The 21,460-nt window shown below is 49.6% G+C and overlaps 1 protein-coding gene across 1 annotated transcript; it reads left to right on the forward strand.

Annotated features, from left to right (window-relative positions):
- The first annotated feature begins 5,963 nt into the window (after positions 1-5,963).
- LOC136526116 (uncharacterized) lies at positions 5,964-6,299 on the forward strand. Its single transcript, XM_066518883.1, has one exon. The coding sequence runs from the start codon at positions 5,964-5,966 to the stop codon at positions 6,297-6,299; it is 336 nt and encodes a 111-aa protein (XP_066374980.1).
- Positions 6,300-21,460: the final 15,161 nt, after the last annotated feature.

The following is a 21,460-nucleotide window of genomic DNA, read 5'->3' on the forward strand; positions in this document are numbered from 1 at the left end:
ACGTGATCTACGTGAAAAGACGCGTCGATCAATGCTACTAGTGTGACCTAGGTTTAACCGGAGGTAGCTCGTCGCCGATGATGGTGGCACAGCAGAGCTCCGGTGTGAGCTGCCGGCGACGGCAAGCCATGGCTGGCTTAACCAAGCACGGTATGAGCTACAGGAGGTCGCCATGGTGCTATCCCAGTAAAGAGAAGAGGCGGGAAGGTTCCTAGCTACCCCGACCACGGTGGCCTCAACTCCGGCGAGGACACGCTCATGGCGGTGGTGGCTGGAATGGTCACTGTGACCTTACTAAAGCTCAAACGGCTTAGCTAGGAGGTGGAGAAGGTAGAGGAGAACATGGTGAAGCTATTGATGAGCTGGCCGATGTGTTTTTGCAGTGGCGAGCGAGCTAGGCGATGGCGAAGCTCGGTCGGCAATGGTGGAGCTGCTACGGCTCTGTCGCTGCACACGGTGGAGGCGAAGGAGATGTAAATGGAGCTGATGAACTGGTCGGGCAGGCGCGTGGGGTGTTCACGTCGTGGCCAGCAGCAGTGCCAGGACAGCCATGGCGCGTGGCCGCACGGTCAGACGGCCAGCGGTGGGTGGCGCCACGCGTCGGACGTTTTCTAAAAATGGTCATCACTGTAGCTTGCCTGAAACGTTGATTCAGTGATCCATCAACCGACTGACAGGCGAAGTTTGACAGTGATTAGCTCCTAAACCGTGATGATATAGCTCAAGGTACAATTGACAAAGTTGAACATCTACATGTGAACTACAATTTTTACAATTGGAGCTCAAGCTGGTTTGGCTTTGTTTGCAAACTACAGAGCTCTAAACTAGGGTACATGAAATTGAAATCCAGTTATAACACTTAGAAAAATTCTAAGTGTCAAATACAACCCCAACACTGACTTGTGGGTCCTTTTTGAACATGTTGTGCACATTTTCATGACTTGACTCCTAAACAAAGTTTGTTCCTTATCAAATTTGCTACAACTTTGTTTTAGGTTGCTCAGACATGCAAACAACCTAAGCTACACTTTTTAAACAGTCAAACCAAAGGGGTTCAGGGGTCAAAATAAGTCAAACTACTTTTTGAAATCCTATTTAGGCAACATGATCAATATGAACAATGTTCCAAATGGCATTCTAGGTGTCACTAAGTTGTTTAAAAGAATTATTAGCCACACCACACCTTGGTCACACAAGAATCAAGCATCATATGTACTGAAACAATGAAAACACCTGAAATGTTACAATGTTTCATAGTCATGTTTCACATGTTTCATGATCTTGTTGCATCGTATTAACTAACTTTGTTTCACTAAAGTGAGTTGCACATGTTGCACTTAAATGTTGCACACTTTTCATTTCATAAAGGAAACAACACACATGAAATATAACGATACGTTGCGATGCTTCAAAAACATGTTTTAGGCAACACAAGCTTATGATGAATGATGCTCATGTTCATGAAATGCAAGTGCAAATGTGGAAGGCAAACACCTGGGGTGTTACAATCATCCTCGATGCGGCAAACGTTACGACAGCGGCGAGGACCGAAGCCCGAGCCCCAGCCTGCCAGGCCCTCAGGCCTTCGGCCGTCACATCCTCAACGCTACGTTCCCACCAAGGTATTGGCCACCAACCAACATCCCTAAGTACTCCGGGGAGACAAACCCTAGACTTTGGCTTGAAGACATCGGCTTTCCTATCAAGCCGGTGGTGCGGATAATGACGATTTCATTATCCGCAACCTTCCACTGTTCCTTGCTGATTTGGCACGAGCGTGGTTGGAACACCTTCCATCCGACGCCATCCAGGGTTGGGCGGACTTAAGGGAGATCTTTGTGGGGAACTTCCAGGGCACATTCAAACATCCTAGAAACCCTTTGGACCTCAAGAATTGTCGCCAGAAGGCCAGCGAAACCCTCTGCGGGTACATCTAGCGCTTCTCCTGATAGTGCAACGAGCTCCCTAACGTCGCCAACACTGATGTGATAGGAGCCTTCCTATCCGGCACGACCTATGAGTCTTTGGTCCACAAGCTAGGACGCAAGGGCCCATAGACCACCAAGGAGCTCCTAGACATCACCACCAGCCATGCCTCAGGAGAAGCGGTCAGAGCAATCTTCGACCATTCCAACAGCAAGGCAAGGTGGGACAAGGGTGCCGACGAAGGCACCACCAACCGTTCCACCAAAAGGAAATACAAGAAGCAATGGCACGAGGACCCACTCGTGGCTACTGCTGACTGCAAGGGTGGTCGGAAGCCCATAGAGGGTGCTCCGAACCACTTTAAGAAAATGCTCGAGGGGCCATGCCCGAACCATGCCTTCCTTATAAAGCATCTACTCAAGGACTACGGCCTCATGCGGAAGTTCCTAGCCGGAAGTGCCAACAAGGGGGAGCAGGGGAAGGAACCTACCCCCACTACCAACGACGCCAAAGAGAAAGATGACGGCTTTCCAATGCCAGACGGCTGCCTCATGATCTTCGGAGGATCAATAGCCTATGACTCCAAATGTCATTAGAAGGTCATGCGCCACCAAGTCTATACGACCTAGCCAGCCACACCTCTCTTCCTCCAGTGGTCAGAGTCCACCATAACCTTTGATTGAGCCAACCATCCAAACATGGTCCTGCATCCGGGAAGGTATCCGCTTGTCGTTGACCCGATCGTCGGCCCAAAGCACCTCACCAAAGTTCCAATGGATGGAGGCAGCGGCCTCAACATCATGTACGCAAAGACGCTCGACGTAATGGGGGTCGACTGAACACACCTCCGCCCAATTTGAGCGCCTTTCCACGGCATCATCCCCGGAAAGCAGGCCACGCCACTCGAACAAATCGATCTACCTGTTACCTTTGGGGATCAGTCCAATTATAGGATTGAGACCCTCACCTTCGACGTGGTAGGGTTCCCCAGAACTTTCCATGCCATCTTGGGACGACCATGCTACGTGAAGTTCATGACCATCCCCAACTACACATACCTCAAGTTGAAGATGTCAGGCCCACACGGGGTCATCACCGTTGACACCTCCTTCCAGTGGGCTTACGAGTGCGAAGTTGAGTGCTGCAGCCATGCTACAGCAATCGTCGCATCCAGGGAACTCGCTACCCTCAGGGAGGAGGTCATTGAAGAAACGCCCAACACAAAGAAATCAACCGGGTCATTCGAATCGACAGAAAGCTCCAAAGAGGTTCTCATAGCCCCCAGTAGCTCTGAGGGAAAAATGGTACGCATAGGTACCATGCTCTCCTCCAAATAGGAAAGCGCGCTCATTGACTTCCTCCACGACAACAAAGACATCTTTGCGTGGAAACCCTTGGATATGCCAGGCATCCTGAGGGAGGTCACCGAGCATACCTTGAAAATCCACCCAGGCTCCAAGCCAGTGCAACAACGCCTATGCCGCTTCGACGAGGAAAAGCACAGGGCCATCAATGAAGAGATAGCAAAACTGCTTGCCGCCGGATTCATCTAGGAAGTACACCACCCAGAGTGGTTAGCAAATCCTGTTCTTGTATGAAAAAAGAGCGAGAAATGGAGGATGTGTGTCGACTACATAGGTCTCAACAAGGCATGCCCAAAAGACCCATTTCCTTTACCACTCATCGACCAAATAGTTGATTCCACCTCGAGGTGCGAAACCCTCTACTTCCTTGATGTGTACTCCGGCTACCACCAAATCGCGATGAAAGAGTCCAACCAACTCGCGACGTCTTTTATCACCCCCTTTGGGCTGTTCTGCTACGTCTCAATGCCGTTCGGTCTGAAAAACGTTGGAGCCACACACCAGCGCTATATGCTGAATTGCTTTGGGGACCTCATCGGGTGGATCATTGAGGTCTACATCGACGACATCGTAGTTAAGTCCAAATAGGCTGACCACCTTGTCGCCAATCTTGAGCAAACCTTTGCGAAACTCTAGGCAAATTGCATCAAACTCAATCCCGAGAAATGTGTTTTTGGGGTCCCGAGGGGCATGCTGCTCGGCTTTATCATCTCCAAGCATGGCATCGAAGCCAACCTAGAAAAAATTTCAGCCATCGCAAGGATGGGTCTGATCTAGAACATAAAGGGGGTTCAATAGGTCGCAGGGTGCCTTGACACCCTCGGCCGATTCATCTCATGCCTCAGCAAATGAGGACTCCCCCTTTATCGACTCCTTAAGAAAGCCGACCACTTTGAGTGGACAGCTGAGGCTCAGGAGGCGCTTGACATGGTCAAACAACTTCTAACAAAACTCCAGTCCTAGTTCCTCCAAGCGATGGAGAATCCCTCCTGCTATGCATAGCGGCCACCACGCAAGTGGTCAGCGCTGCCCTGGTAGTAGAACGGGAAGAAGAGGGGCATGCCCTCAAGGTCCAGCGCCCGGTGTACTTCATTAGCGAGGTACTATCCGACTCCAAACCCGCTACTCCCAAATCCAGAAGCTCCTATACATCATCCTCATCACCAAAAGGAAGCTATGCCATTACTTCGAGTCACACCCTATGACAGTAGTGATGTCGTTCCCCCTTAGCGAGGTCATCCATAGCTAGGACACCATAGGAAGAACCGCAAAGTGGGCGCTCGAGCTGATGGATCAAGGCATTGGGTATGCCTCCCGAATGGTGATCAAGTCCCAGGTGCTAGCTGACTTCATCATAGAGTGGACCGAGGTCCAGATGCCACCAGCGGTCATCAATCAAGAGTGTTGGATGATGTATTTCGATAGATCACTAATGAAGAAGGGTGCCAACATGGGGCTGGTCTTCGTATCACCCCTTGGGGTCCGCATGAGGTACATGGTTTGGCTCCATTTTCCCTCATCAAATAATGTGGCCGAATACGAGGCACTCGTTAACGGCCTACTCATCGCCATTGAGCTGGGCATCCGATGCCTTGACATTCGGGGTGACTCTCAGCTGGTTGTTAACCAAGCCATGAAGGAGTCCAGCTACCATGATGCCAAGATGGCTGCATACTGCCAAGAAGTCCAATGGCTAGAGGACAAGTTTGACGGCCTTGAACTTAATCACATCCCAAGGTGCCTCAACGAGGCGGCCGACGCACTCACAAAGGCAGCGTTTGGTCGAGAGCCGATACCAATGGGCGTCTTTGCCAGCGACCAACACAAACCCTTAGTGCGCTTCGAAGAGTCAGATAGGGCCGAGGAGGGCCCATCTGATCCGGCCCTAAGGCATGACCTATCGGCTGTTCCATTTGACCCCCAGGTCATGGAGCTTGAAGAGGATTCGGCCATAGAGCCTGACCCTTCGGATGACTAGAGAACACCCTACCTCGACTACCTCCTCTGTGACACACTGCCAATGGACAGGACAGAAGCTCGATGGCTCGCACGTCTCGCCAAGTCCTTTGTCCTTGTAGAGGGCGAACTCTACAGACAGAGCCACACCGGGATCCTGTAGCTCTGCATCCTTAGTGAACAGGGAAGACTTTTGCTGAGTGACATCCACGGTGGGTCTGCGATCACCATGCTATGCCAAGAACCTTGGTTGGAAACGCATTCCGACAGGGCTTCTACTGGCCCACTGTAGTAACCGACGCTGAGCAAATCGTGAGCACCTACGAAGGGTGTCAGTACTACACTCGGCAGACTCACCTCCTGGCCCAAGCACTCTACATGATCCCCATCACGTGGCCCTTCGTGGTCTGGGGGCTCGACCTAGTTGGGCCACTCAAAAAGGCACCTAGAGGCTTCACCCACCTGCTTGTCACCATAGACAAGTTTATGAAATGGATCGAAGCTCGACCGATCTCCACGATCAAATCCGAGCAAGCTGTACTGTTCTTCCTCGACATCATCCATCGCTTTGGAGTACCGAACTCCATCATCACATACAACAGCACGTAGTTCACCAGTAGGAAATTCATTCAATTCTATGATGAACAACACATTCGGATCGATTGGGCAGCCATCGCGCACCCCTAGACGAATGGGTAGGTCGAGTGCGCAAATGGCATGCTCCTGCAGGGCCTTAAACCTAGGATCTTCAACCGATTGAACAAGTTTGGTGCGCGCTGGCTCGCCGAGCTCCCGGCAGTGCTCTGGAGCCTAAGGACAACTCCTAGCCAGGCCACTGGCTACACACCTTTCTTCATGGTCTATGATTCTAAGGATGTTCTCCCGACGGACCTTGACTACGGAGCACCAAGAATCAGAGCATACGATGAACAAGGGCCTGAAGCATCCCACCAAGATGCCATGGACCAGCTAGACGAAGCCCGCGACATCGCCCTCCTCCATTCGGCCAAGTACCAGCAGGCATTGCGACGGTACCACAGTCGACGGGTGTAGGACCGAGCCTTCAACGTTGGGGACCTTGTCCTTCGCCTCATGTAGAGCAACAAGGACCACCACAAGCTCTCCCCACCCTAGGAGGGGCCATACGTCATCGTGAAAGTACTCTGCCCAGGTGCCTACAAGTTGAAAACCATCAACGGCGAGGTCTTCACCAACGCCTGGAACATCGAGCAGCTATGTCGTTTTTACCCTTAAATAAACGCATACTTCTTCTTATAAGTTCTTGTCTTTACAAATCCCCGATCTTTACTGACATCTGACCCCTGCAAATTGCGAGGGTCAGACCTCACTCGGGGGCTGATACAAATGATACAAGTATATTTATCTTGCAAACACTTTCTGTATTACCTTTGCTTCCACTCTTCACGTAACAAGTCCTAAGGGCAAGGATTTTGGGAGCAAATTATGAGTATAACTGGTAGGACTGTGGGAAACCCACGCGCCATCGGCTACGACTTCTTTGCTCACTAGCGTAATCAGAGTTAGTTCACCCGCACTCTTAGTTTTTAGCGACTTGAGCCATGGGAAGGGTCGGAGGGCACCAAAACCTCTTCTACAAAAAGAGGAAACTAAAAAGCTGTTTGCCCTAACAAAAGATGAAAATTTATTCATTTTGCACAAATTCACCACTCACAAAGTGATTTCTTTACAAAAAGGACTGTTCACTCAGGGGCTCCCCCACAAACTTATTCAATTACAGTCTCTTCCTAGCTTTGCTATGAGTACTACTACGACCGCCGCGCCACGCTCTCCATCGGCAATGTCCGGGCATGTACATGGCCTAGTTCGTCTACTGTGGCTGTCGCGCCACGCTCTCCATCGACGACGTCCTACCGCTTGGCAGGATCCTCGAAGGCGCCGTCATCTGCAACATCAAGCACCATGCCGGCGACTGCGGTGTTCCTCCACCGGGGCGTCTAGGGACTACGCCATCGTCATCAGCCGCAACCCCGACAGCAGTGCCTCTACCGGGGTGTCCAGGGACTACGCCATCGTTGTAACAGAACCGACCAAATCATAAGAATGTAAGTACAAAAACAATCACCGAAGCGATCAAATTCCTATACTTAAGCTCCCATAATCCCGATAGTCCGGAAGTCACGAAGGATTTCAACCAACTCTCGACATACAAACCAAGACCGTAGTGATTCAACACAACACATCATTCGTTACAACATTTCACAAGTAGCATTCGGATTACATCCATCAGAGTTCAATTAAAATATTACAAACCAAGTTCGAATGTGCGGAAGCAACATAGTTTAGTACATAACTTCATCGTATCCAAATACATTGCTAGATCTGAGTCATGTCTCGCAAAAGCATCATTAGGTACGAGAACTAGTGGAGACCGTGCCCAATGGTCTAGTCTTCATCCCCAGCTGGGAGAAGGCAGTACTTGCAGCAACCAAAGTAGAACTGGTCATCTGCAATAGGTGGCAGATAAACCCTGAGTACGAGAAGGTACTCAGCTAGACTTACCCATCAAAACCAGAAATAAAAGACACCAAGGGTCATGCAAGGCTTATGAGGTGGGCTAGCTTGACACAGTTGCATAAAAGAGCTTATGATTATAGTAACCAATTTAAACTTAGCATCAAGCTTATCATCATTTACCTATCCACTAGATTAGCACCTGTACTAGAGCACTCACTTATTAGGAGCAAACAATATTAACCATAGAAGGTATAATAAGGCTGTCATCATCATATCATCATTTCTGAACCATTAGGTTATTTAGTGTATTTACTTTGGAGATAAGCCTGTCAAGTTCTCACTAACCGGGAGAGACGGCGACTCAAATCGAATTACAACTCAGCTAAGGGGGTATTCCTAACTCTCACCCTGGCATACTTTGCAGGGGTAGCTGTGGGTCACCTTTGGAACAACTCAGGAACCAAATTCGCGGGTATGATTAGCGCCAGCACTCTCAGGGATTAACCTTCTGCCAGGACGATCAGGACTTTTAAATCACCTACCCTTGGACTCACGCCTACGGCTCCCTTTCGAGGCGCACTTTATACTTATCGAGTCCTGGCCTGAGGTGAGCTACTCGGCTTCGTGGTCGGTCTTCGGACACGGCCAACTAAGAGAGAGGCATGCGTTCAACATGAATAGGAAAGGCTCCAAGATTCAGTCCTTAAGCGACATAGACGGAGTCACTGCAAACCGGCAAGCCTCCATCCGGTCTTCATTTCAAATTAAGACTGGTTCTTTTCCATGATAGCAAATATAGCCAATCGTGCCATATGTATCTTCCTATATCTCGCAAGTGATAGGAAATCATCTGACTTCTACCGTGTTAAAGCAGGGCTAAGCACTACACGAGCCTGAGCTACATAGGATTCAGGGTAACAATATCTGGACAAGGATTGGATAACCAATGCAGCAAATGTTTGCATCCAACACCTAAACTTAATGCAACAATATATATATAACAATAATATTGTAACTGCATTTTGGAAATTAGGAGGCTTAATATGCTCCGGGGCTTGCCTTTCACAAAGTTGCATGGACAGTGATTCGGGCACTCAACGCAACCTCGTCTGGCACCTCTCCTGAAGGCTGCGCCTCCTAAACCTCCGGTGTCGGCTGCTGCTGCTCGTTTGGTTCCTTGAATTCCAGCAGTGTCACACCCTCTGGTACACCTATTGCATGCCGATGCACAAGATAAATATCATGAATGCATAAGGAATAACATGATGCTCATGATGAATGAATCACAGTAAGTGTTTACGAAAGCATCACTGGACACTCGTTTACCGAGTAAGAATAGCTCTATTCAAATCACTTTAAAACAGGTATCTAACTTAACTTGAAGAACAAGATCAACTTACCTAACTTGCATAACCTAAGATAAAGATGCTCATCTTCAGTTAAAGGCTTAACACCTAGGAACATTACCACAAGTTTAGGAAATATTAAAGGCGTACTTAAATCAAAGTTAAGGTTTTACATGCAACGAGTAGTTCCTTAATTCAATCATAACCAGAGTTCTATAAATCCAAATGACTTGCATGAGGACATTCTGGAAATCTTATGAAATTCTCTACAAATCATTTGTAAACATCAAAGCATGATTCTTACGTTAACCAAATCGAATTCCAGTAAACCTAGAATCTGTCTAGAAATGGCAGGGTTACTAACTTAATTATTTAATGATGATGCAAAAGCATAATCGGACCAAACCAAGTTTACCAACATGTTTTGCATACCAGAGAAACATTAGAAAGTATAGTGCCAACTTCTAAATAAATTATTTAATATCCTTTTCAAATTTATTTAGTTAATTAGGTGATTAAAGCAATATATAGTAAAACTATTCAGAAAAATCTACAAAAATTACAGTAGCTATCTCATGCTTCACATAGACTACCATAAAAATTTCAAAACCATTGGGCAAGCAGAACTTGCTGTATCCAAAATAACAGGTGGCATGTCTATTTTTAGCATAATTAGGAAACCCTATTGAAAAGTGTCAAGCAACAGATTTCTCATTTTTTCTAGCATCATTCTAGCATAAGAACAGCACTCACCAAATTTTACCCTTACTGGATCTATAGAAAAATTATGAAAATTCACACAAGATCCATCCATGTAAACAAGAGAATTTTATAACTCCTACATACAGTGTCCTGCATATGAGGCCTTCATACCTTCAGTCAATCGGAGCAATCCAAACCTTTGCTCTATCGTGCTCAACCATTCATCAGCTTGCAATGGTTCCTCTGCCCCTCTAAAGATAGGAGGCTTTATGTCCATGAAGTCCTTAAAGATGTTGTACTGGTTCGGCTCAGGTCCCTGACAGACATGTCGGTCATCACGGTTAGCCATATGGCGCATAGCCTCAGCTAGCATGCGCTGACTTTCAACAACTGTCTGCATTAGCTCAGCTGGTGTGGGCGGTGCAGGAGGTGGTTGTTCCTCATCTCCCATGCTACGACCACGACGAAGGTTATAAGCCATCTGCAAAATGTATAGCCAATGAGCACTGACGATGTGGAAATTTTTGTAGATGAATTGTATAATTATGCCAAACTGAGTCCATTGGAGAGAATGCATTTATATAATCAATAGAGGCACAATCATTCATCACATTCACACAACTCATCAAGCGCATCAATTGACGCATAAATGTGATGAACTTAACCAACAGCGAGATCTATAGACTGCAAAGACAAAATTCATCAAAAGCTCACATACGTGGAGCACAACACGTTCGATAGGTTACATCCAAGCCATAGAGGTTCCAAACTTACATCAAGGGTAACATAGGGATTGATATTACATCCCAACGATTAACTTATTACAAAGCTACTCGTTCATGCATGAGGATCAACAAAAGATTAGCTCTAGCGCATTAGCTAAGTAGTAAGCTAAACTACGCATCATCCTCGAAGTTAGTGTTGAAGATCTCTCCTCCATCTTCATCACTAGCAGGCTCTAACTCCTCATCTTCCTCCTCTTCTGGTGGAACATCCTCAGGTCCATTGACCTCCATGTCATCATCACCTTCAGCCATGATGACACCAGAACCCATCTCATCCTCATCATCAGGGGGTAGGAGAGGGTGAAGCTGATTATGTAATAGGTGAACCTCCTCATGGAGATGGTCATTGTACTCTTCGGCAACTGCCAACTGCTGCTCTAGCTCCACCTGTCACGCTCTCAACACATTCTCTTCGTGCCAGGCTTCATTCCGTTGGTTCATCACATGAATCAACATGTGTTCACAGTTGCGGTGAGCAACTGTCAACCTCTGAACCTCTAGGGTCTCTTGGTCCCGATCCTATGTTACTTGCTCCAAACGGTGCTGAGCCGCATTCCTCTCAGCAGTCACCCAGGCCAGCTCTGTCCTTAGCCTTTCCGCCTCAGTAGGCTCAGGACGGGGCTCACGACGAGCTAAACGGTGACGAGGCGCCCTGCCTCCAGCGGACTTGTGAGCAGTGAGTTTCGTGCACGCCATCTGTAGCAAAAAGTTGCAACATAAGGGGAGAATCATTTAAGGGATACGAAATTTAATTAGTCGAGACAATCATATTTCGAAGGAGGGAGTAATGCAAGAAATGCCATGTATGCTTGAACATGATGCATGCACGATCCGTACGTCCTCACAAACCTAGAAAAATTTAAAGGCTAGCAAAATATACGGTGGCATACATACGTTCTCTCGTATACGGTAGCTAGTCGATCTACAACGATACGTTGTTAGTGTACCTGCAGAAAATTTCATTTTAGCCCAATAATTTACCAAAAAGGCATGTAAACTAAATACTTTCATACATACATCCCCCGATGCATATACTCTAGTATCACAGCTACCCGTCAGAGATACCCACATTTAAGCACTCTCATAGATACATGATTGAACATGTAAGTATGCGAGCAACCACAACTACTCTCCCCTAGACCGACGGTTGGACGGTCATGCTCTCACAACTCCCACTTACCAGAGCGTAGAGGTATTTTGATCCATACATTACCACCCAAGCGGATGGCATCCATACAATAGCACGCCGTATGGACGACAAAACAGAAACAAGCAGGGACCCCCAAGTTAGTACTTTAATAAGCCACCTAAGAGTCCTTATTTGGGCATAAGGGATATGACCACTGGCAATACTTAGTATTTAATTTAGAATTTTCACAAATACTTTTGTTTTAAATACACAAATGACATGTTTAGTGTCGAATCTTGCTCTGATGCTAGCTGTAACAGAACCGACCAAATCATAAGAATGTAAGTACAAAAACAATCACCGAAGCGATCAAATTCCTGTACTTAAGCTCACATAATCCCGGTAGTCCGGAAATCACGAAGGATTTCAACCAACTCTCGACATACAAACCAAGACCATAGTGATTCAACACAACACATCATTTGTTACAACATTTCACAAGTAGCATTCGGATTACATCCATCAGAGTTCAATTAAAATATTACAAACCAAGTTCGAATGTGCGGAAGCAACATAGTTTAGTACATAACTTCATTGTTTCCAAATACATTGCCAGATCTGAGTCATGTCCCGCAAAAGCATCATTAGGTACGAGAACTAGTGGAGACCGTGCCCAACGGTCTAGTCTTCATCCCCGGCTAGGAGAAGGCAGTACTTGCAGCAACCAAAGTAGAACTAGTCATTTGCAATAGGTGGGAGATAAACCCTAAGTACGAGAAGGTACTCAGCTAGACTTACCCATCAAAACTAGAAATAAAAGACACCAAGGGTCATGCAAGGCTTATGAGGTGGGCTAGCTTGACACAGTTGCATAAAAGAGCTTATGATTATAGTAACCAATTTAAACTTAGCATCAAGCTTATCATCATTTACCTGTCCACTAGATTAGCACCTATACTAGAGCACTCACTTATTAGGAGCAAACAATATTAACCATAGCAGGTATAATAAGGCTATCATCATCATATCATCATTTCTGAACCATTAGGTTATTTAGTGTATCTACTTTGGAGATAAGCTCGTCAAGTTCTCACTAACCGGGAGAGACGGCGACTCGAATTGAATTACAACTTAGCTAAGGGGGTATTCCTAACTCTCACCCTGGCATAATTTGCAAGGGTAGCTGTGGATCACCTTTGGAACAACTCAGGAACCAAATTCGTGGGTTCGATCAGTGCCAGCACTCTCAGGGATTACCCTTCTACCAGGACGATCAGGACTTTTAAATCACCTGCCCTTGGACTCACGCCTATGGCTCCCTTCTGAGGCGCACTTTATACTTATCGACTCCCGGCTTGAGGTGAGCTACTCGGCTTCGTGGGCCGCCGTGTCCTTCAGGCTGGCCTGGCAGTAGAGTTAGGAATACCCCCTCAGCTGAGTTGTAATTCAATTCGAGTCACCGTCTCTCCCGGTTATTGAGAACTTGACGGGCTTATCTCCAAAGTAGATACACTAAATAACATAATGGTTCAGAAATGATGATATGATGATGACAGCCTTATTATACCTGCTATGGTTAATATTGTTTGCTCCTAATAAGTGAGTGCTCTAGTACAGGTGCTAATCTAGTGGATAGGTAAATGATGATAAGCTTGATGCTAAGTTTAAATTGGTCACTATATTCATAAGCTCTTTTATGCAACTGTGTCAAGCTAGCCCACTTCATAAGCCTTGCATGACCCTTGGTGTCTGTTATTTTTGGTTTTGATGGGTAAGTCTAGCTGAGTACCTTCTCGTACTCAGGGTTTATCACACCATGTTGTAGGTGGAGTTCTCGACCTATTGATGATGGTGGCTAACCGCCGGTGGGCTCAGTGATTCTATACTTACTTCTCATCTATATGCTTTTGTTGGATGATGTCACTTATGCTAGCAATGTATTTGGAACATATATTAATGTAATCTTTTGAAAGCTATGTTGTTTTCACTAATAGATTTTGAAACCCAAACTTGTACTTTTAATTGTGAACCCATTTGTAATATTATTTCCGCTGCAACCCTGTGTATGTGATGTGTATTTGCTTAATCACGCGATCTTGGTTGTGATGTTGATTTACCAAGGTCTTTTGGGACACTCGGTGGACTACCGGGTTTATATGAGTGAAAGTATGCGCGTGTCAACGTGTTAGCAAGGACAGCCATACTTGATCTTGTATAAATTAGGCGGTTCTATTACAATCGTCATCAGCCACAACCCCGATAGCGGCACCTCCACTGGGGCATCTAGGGACTACGCCATCATCATCAGTCGCAACCCCGATAATGGCGTCGGGGCAGGAAACGCCTCCCATCGAAGGAAGGCCGTAACGAACAACGGCAAAGTCGACGACGTTCGGCGCCCTCCAGTGCTCCCCCTCCTTCGGCAGTAGCGACCCCTCCTCAGCACAGGTGACCTGCACCATCTCATCTATGTTGGATGACCTCTAGCTCAATATCACGCTCCAGATTCATGAGCAGATCTATGAGTTTTTCTCTCCCTAGCATTACCCTCTTTTACTTAGGAACCGATGCATTCGGTGGAAAGGAAGCAGAAGAGGTGGCGGCTCAGAGGCTGGCGAGGAGGTGGGACAAGAATTCCTCTTCCCCCACCCCCTATTTAAGGAAGGGGCTCAGCAGCTAAGGAAAGGTGAAAGGTTGGGATGAAAAACTCTCTGCCTTCCCCTATTCAATGCAAATGCGAAATCAATGCTGACAGAAATATGAGGGGACGCAACGAAGCCAGAGGGGCACGCTCTAGACGATGAGATGTCGCCTGGTTAGATGGAACGTCGTTTAGGCGTGGCCCGCCACAAATGCGCCCCGAGCGCAAGAACCGGGGCACGCTCACATGTAGGCAACTCTCCACTTCCCCAGGCAGGACCGTGGAACGACCCAACGATGAAACCCACCTCCACGGGAGCCCAATGGGCTGCCTAGGTCGATCGGGTGGCCTAGGCAAAACAATGAACGAACAACCATTGAAAGATAAGCACCTCTGTTTACTTACTTTGAGTGTTAATTTCTTTACCGAGCCTCCGACCCCGGCAACAGTAAAGGTACAGACATTGCTTGGGGGCTGCTGAGGGTGTCTATTTGTTTAGACACCCCCTTCGCCCGACCCCTCCTTATGTTTAAGACTAGAAGTGTGGCATGTGGGTATAAAACTTTGAATACAGCTGGACAAACCTCTAGACCCTATGCCTCAAGGGCTATGGTGTTCTTTGTTCACCAGCATGAATTGAACTCATAGTTCCCTGCACCACGAGCCTTGGCTCCCACCTTCCTGAGAAGGGTCTAGAGGGATCTCCCAGCAGAGCCTCCTTTGAGGAGAAGCTGTCAGGTCGACCAAATCTATCGAGCGGCTCGAATTACCGTCGAGAGACAAAAACAAAAAATAGCAGCTCTTATGCAGGTTATGTGAACCACATCGCAAACATCGGGGCCAAAACTAGCATGGACACATCTGGTATGAGCTTCCCATCGCTCATATCACAAAGGTAACGTTACCAAAACCTACTTTCATTTCAATTTAGTGATACATTAAAACCATACATCAAAGCATTGCATATGCAAATCTCTGCATCTTAATGCTTCGTGTCGTGTCATGAAGTGGCAGCCGCCTCATTCAATATGAGCAGTGACCGACCAAGGTTCATAGGCCGTCCTACAAAGGGCTCGAGGCTGCCTTGCATCAAATAGAGCCAGGGGAGAAAAACAGAGACAAGCCCCAACGGCTTTGCCCAACCCCGCTCAGAAGCGGATAGGGACGCCTTGACCTTTCTCGTTCGATTCTAACCCTAAGCCAAACCCACAGAATCTCCATTGAGGAGAGGCCAACGGACCACCTAAGCCTATCGAACAGCTCAGGTATCTACCGGGAGGCAGGTTAAGAAGTAGTGAAATGCCACATGAGGGCTCTACTGACCCCGTCAGCGAATGATGGACCCGGATTTCACACGAACATACCCATTAGCGAGCTCATTGAGCACAACACTCGAGCCATCGAGGCAAGTGTCGTCAACTTAGCCCCTTCAATTGCGGAAACTGAGGATGGGGTAGCGCACGAAAACACAGACGACCCCTATTAGACCCTAAAGGGCTCGGGGGCTCAAGCCGGATCAAGAGACCAAGGTTCCAAGGCTGACCCATGAAGGGTCTTGGGCCACCCCACATCGAACAAGAGCCAGGGGAGAAAATGCAGATGAGCCTCAGCGGCCTTTGCCCAACCCGCGTTAGGGTGGATAGGGTCATCCCAACCTTCTAGTTCAATCTAGCCCCTCGCCAAGCCCATAGAAACCCCATTGAGGGGGAATCTATTGGAAGGCAGGGCAAGGAGCAACGGAATGCCACCCGAGGGCTTTGCCGACTTTGTCGCAAAGTAATGGGATCGGATTCCGTCCGAACATCCCCGTTAGCGAGCTCATAAAGCGATCAATGAGACTAAATGTACGGTCATGCAGCGATCACCAAGTAAAGGGAACATGTGAATACAAAATGTAAGTTCGCTTCCCTTGCTCTGGTCTCTAGTAACATCTGACCCCAGCAACCACAAAGGGGCGGATCTCACTCGGGGGCTGATAAAGGTACGGGTACCTCCTTTCCTTTTTTAAAAAAGTCTTTATAGTAGACCTCTTCCTCACACCAAGACTGGCGGCAAAGTTTGGAGGAACAGATTGGTAAGACTGCAAAAGGCCTACGCCTAGACGGCTACGGTAATTTTACTCACCAGCACAATCAAAATTTCCCCTAAGCATCTCGGGCCCTACGGTCTTAACAAACGGAAGGGTCAATCGTGTAAATCTCTTTTTCATTGCAAAGAGGGAAGAAAGTAAGACCAAACAAACAAAACCAAATTACGAAACAAAAGCCATGAATCCATTCTTGGACACAAAAGTATCAACACTTGTTCACATATTATAGATAAGTGTTTATCAAACTTATTCAATTAACTACTTCCACGAAGGGAGAACCTCTTTCTTTCAGCCTGTTCGCTAGGTTCCGTGCAAGGGGAGCCACTGCCTTCTCCATCTCGTCCAGCTCAGCATCTTCATACACAGGCACGAAGCCTTGGCTCATTACCTCCAAGTTGATCTCCCGATCATAATGGGAACGGGCGATGGCGAAAGCCTGGGTGATCCGGGCGTGAAGGCGTCCTCCTCAAGATGGCCTACCCGCATCGTGATGCCCACAGCACGAGCCGCAAGCGAGCTGGTTCCCTCTAGCTGCGCCACCCCTAGGTCATCGATGACCACCCTGACAATGGCTTGCAGAAGGTCATGCTTGTCGCTCTCGGTCTAAAGGATCCCTCGCACTTTAGTAAGCTCCTTGTCTAGCCTGGCAGCGACATCCTCGGCATTCAACCTTTGGTTCACTGTGGCTCCAAGATCCGCCCGAAGGGACTCAACCACCCGACGCTCCTCGTCGCGCTCCTGGATGGCCCAGTCGCGATCCTCATGGGCTGTGCCGCGCTCTGAATGAAGTCTTTCCTTGGTCCAGCATAGCTCATCCCGCTCCTTGCGCAACCGGGTGATCACCTCGGCATCCCGATCCACTCTCTGCTACAAAACCGCAGACCTCTCCTCAGCCTTTAGCTTGAGGTCCTGCTCTGTCTCCAGCTCTGCCAAGAGCTCGATGGCCTGCTCACTGGCCATAGCGTCCTTCTAGAGTAGCTCATCCCGCTCCTTTTTTATCTTGGTGGCCTCCTCCTTATCTAGCTTCACCCTCACCGACAAGTCCTTGAACATCCCATGGATCTCCTCCGCGTCCTGACGCGCCTCGGCCTCCCACTATAGGGCGGCAGCCAGCTGCGCTCCCACATCTCCTCACAACCAGGCCTCCTCAGTAAGGTGGTCCCTTTCTGCCTTTTGCTCATGAAGGAACCGGGACTTATTCTGGCTACAAGCAACAATACTCTAAAAAGAAGACCGGTATCAAAAAACATGAAAACACAGAAATGCGAAGAAAATAAGGGAGAAGATCAAGTAGATACCCGGCTAGAAGGAATGAGGATTTCATGCAAGGCACCACTAGCCACCCTTAGGGCACCCATCACAGCTGAGAACCCAATGTCTAGATTTTCCCGCTCTAAGCTCTTGGCAGCATCATCAAGCGAAAAAAGAACCGACATTGGGTCCTGAGTGGCCATCCATTGGAGCGACGGCTCGCCCCACGCGGGGGAGCCGCTGCCTCCCAACAATAGGGCCAAAGGCGGCCCCCTTCTGGTCCTCCCCACCACCATCACAATGCCTGAAGACCCTCTGGCCATGTCCTCCTCCATCAGGCCCACCTCGGGCGCCGTGGCCTAGGCCGCTGGTGGCGCGGATTGTGCCACTCCCTCAGGCGCCGCCATGATGATGTCCAGCCCCACCGGGCTTGCTACGGTCGTAGGCACCACCGTCTAGGTCTCTAGTGGCACGAACTACGCTGCTCCCACGGACGCCATCACGACTGCATCCGGATGCGCCTGGCTCGTTGGGGTTAGGGACCGTCCGGCCGCGTCCCTCTCTGTCAGGCCCGCATCAAATGTCATCGTTTGAGCCACTAGAGGCATGAACTACGCTGGCCCCTCGAACACCACCAAGGCTATGAGCGGTGGCTCTTGGCTGGGCAGGGTCACAATCACATCCGCCGGTGATATCGGACTCCTGGCTGGCGGGGTCGCGCCCACCATGGAAGACGCCACCTGCTCGGCAACCACCGAGGGCGCGGGCACCGCCGGATCGGCCAACAAGGCCACAGCGACAGCGCCACTCTTGCCTAAAATAGGGGCGATGTTGGGTAGCGCGGTCCGTCCTACCTAGAGGGTAAGGCTCTTCTCAGGTGCCAGCCCTAGAGAGCGGTCCGTCCGCAAGAATATACACGAAGGTGAAGGGCGTAAGGTCAAAGGAGAAAAATAAAAAGGAGGAAAAATAGGGGAATCAGTGGCTTACTCTAGCGCCTTTGGGCAGCGGGAACATTTTGTGGATGAACCCCCAGCACTCCCCCCCCCAACTCATTTGGGCGGGCCCATTTTGAGCCTACCCCCTGTTCCTGGGCAGGGGAGCTCGTCTCCCTTATCTCCGAGGGCGCGGCAATGGAGCTGTCCCTCTCCGTCAATGCCTCAAGCAGGGTGGCAGCACCACCCACCTCTACCATCTCAAGGGGCACGGCAATGTAGCCACCTCCCTCCATCAGCACCTCGAGGGTAGCCATAGGTTCACCTCCTCCCACCCATCGATCCTCCACTGACACCCCGCGTGAAGTGGTGGACTCTCTGGCTCCCTCTAGCCCCGAGGACGGGCTAGAGGTTCGGCCCGCCTCGGCCGACCTCACGGACTTGATTCCCTCTGCGTGGAATGGGAAGGGCCCCTGCATGGATGGGCGGGCACTTGTCAACATATCCTCGTCCTACAGGACGTCCCAATCCACGTCGGCAGCTACCTCATCATCGTCGTCGTCATCATCGTCATCATCTTCACTACCAGTCTCCTCTCCTCGATCTCGAGCTTGCTGCCTCTGTATCGCCTTTTTCTTTGTGAGCTCCCTTGTCCTCTTGTCCCAACTGGTCATGGTGCGGTTCGCTGCCATCTGAGTTGGGTCCTTTGGCAGCAGAGCCAAGATGTCTTTGAAGAACAATCCCCCCGGCTGGTCCTGCTATCCTGAGGTTAGCATCAGGAGGCCAGAAATTCAAATGAAAAAAAGCAAGCAGAAAGGAAACTTATGAATTCAACAAACCCTGGTTTCGGCCGCATTGGGGGATGCCCCGGCACCGGATACATGAAGTCAAGGATGGCGCCAACGGAGTCCTTCATGGGCTCCAGTGCCTCCTTGATGTGTTGTGCCACTTCAAAGGGAGGGAGCGCTTTGTTGGAAAGCACCATCCCTTTGAACGACGCTCTAGGCAACATCTGATACAAGGGAAGCGCATGCGCCATCAGCGGTGCAACCCTCCTCGCATGGTAAGCGCCGATAATCCCTGATCCCTTCATGCCCCTCCTTCAGAGTTTGGAGGGTGGCAAGAAGGTCATTAAGGTGCTTCTTCTCCTTGCCCATGACACCCCACCCCCACGACCCTAGGGTCTCCACGATGTAGCGCCAGGTGAAAACTAGCAAGGGGGCGGCGGCGTCATTCTTGACATAGAACCATTACGAATGCCACCCCTTGTTGGAGGTGGACAAATGCATTAGTGGGTACACTCCTGCCCAGTTGCTGCAGAGGTGAATGCCGGCGCACCCCACTGGTGTGTGCAGCTCTTGCTTCCTGGCCTGCCTCTTTAGAAGATTGACGGCAAAGAGATACTACCACAGGTCAAAGTGGGGACTGATCCCCAAGAACCCCTCACATAGGGTGATGAACGCCACAATGTGCTGGATCCCGTTGGGAGTAAGGTGTTGAAGCTCCACCTGATAATAGTCTAGCAGTCCCCAAAGGAATTGATGGGTGGGCGTGGCGAATCCCTGCTCATGGAAGTGGGCGAAAGACATGACATACCCTTTGGGCAGCTGTGGTTCATCCTCATCATCAGGTAGCCGCCACTCCTCGATGGCGGTCAACAGGCGAAGGAGGCCTCGGCAGACAAGGCCCTCTAAGCGCTGAGGGGAGATGTTGGATTTGTACCCTAGGTCCATTGCGACAGTGGGAGCAGCACGGGGAAGAAGGCAGCAGCGAGTTTAACGGCAAGAGCAGTGCGCGTGTCGGAGGCTCTGGTGATTCACGGTGGAGGTTGGCGATGCGAAGGCAAAAAGGTGGAGTACAGAACCCTGGGGGCGGACCCTGTGGTTTTATAGGGGTGACGGATGCGAGAAGCGCAACCGTCTGCCTCGATCTCTAGGCCTGCCACATGCACCGCCGCATCACCTCATGGGATACACGCCCGCGATCCCCTTTCCCACTAAAACCATATTGGACGGTTCGCCTTCCCAAGCGGACTGGACTCCTTTCCCATAGATGGGACATGGGTCAAAATGCTTCTTCTCTAGCCCACCTAGGCCTAGAACGTCTAGGGATCAGCCCAACAGTCTCGACGACCAACCCGCCAGAAGATGGGCCTGTAAGCAACCGGGACCTAGGTACATGAGCGTCAGTAGGGCCTCAATCCGAAGTCGAGCCCTAGCCAGGTTGACCCTAGACAAAATCCCCGTGAACGGGACACCAGGGTTCCCTTAAAGCTTTCCAGTTGACAAAACCAAACCTCATAGCCTTACCCGTGAAGGGTCCGAAGCACCCCCCAGGCGATTCTGCCCAAATCACCTGGGGGCTCGGGGGCTACACCCATCGGGTGCGCTCGCGTGCACCCTCTAGCAAATCAAAATACCCCCCGGGCGATTCTGCTCGAATCACCCAGGGGCTCGGGCGCTACTATCGGGGACCTAATACTAGGGTACCCAATGAGATGAAACTGATAACCATCGAACGTTGACACTCCCGATCAGACGAGAATGTCTCTGTGTCTCTTGTCCAAAACGACGAAAGGCAGGTTCCGCCTCGCCCAACCCCTGTTAACTAGGCTCCGCCTCGCCCAACCCCCAAGGGCTGGGCTCTGCCTCGCCCGACCCCCGGTGGTTAGGCTCCACCTCGCCCAACCCACGAGGGCTAGGCTCCGCCTCGCCTGACCCCTGGTGGTTAGACTCCGCCTCGCCTGACCCCTGAGAGCTAGACTCTGCCTCGCCCGACGGCCGAGGGCAGACTTCGCCCCGCCCTACAAGAACACCCTGCTCCATCATAAGGATGAGCACGGG

This window comes from Miscanthus floridulus, chromosome 19 (genome assembly GCF_019320115.1).
Source record: "Miscanthus floridulus cultivar M001 chromosome 19, ASM1932011v1, whole genome shotgun sequence".
In the NCBI taxonomy this organism is placed as follows: Eukaryota; Viridiplantae; Streptophyta; class Magnoliopsida; order Poales; family Poaceae; genus Miscanthus; species Miscanthus floridulus.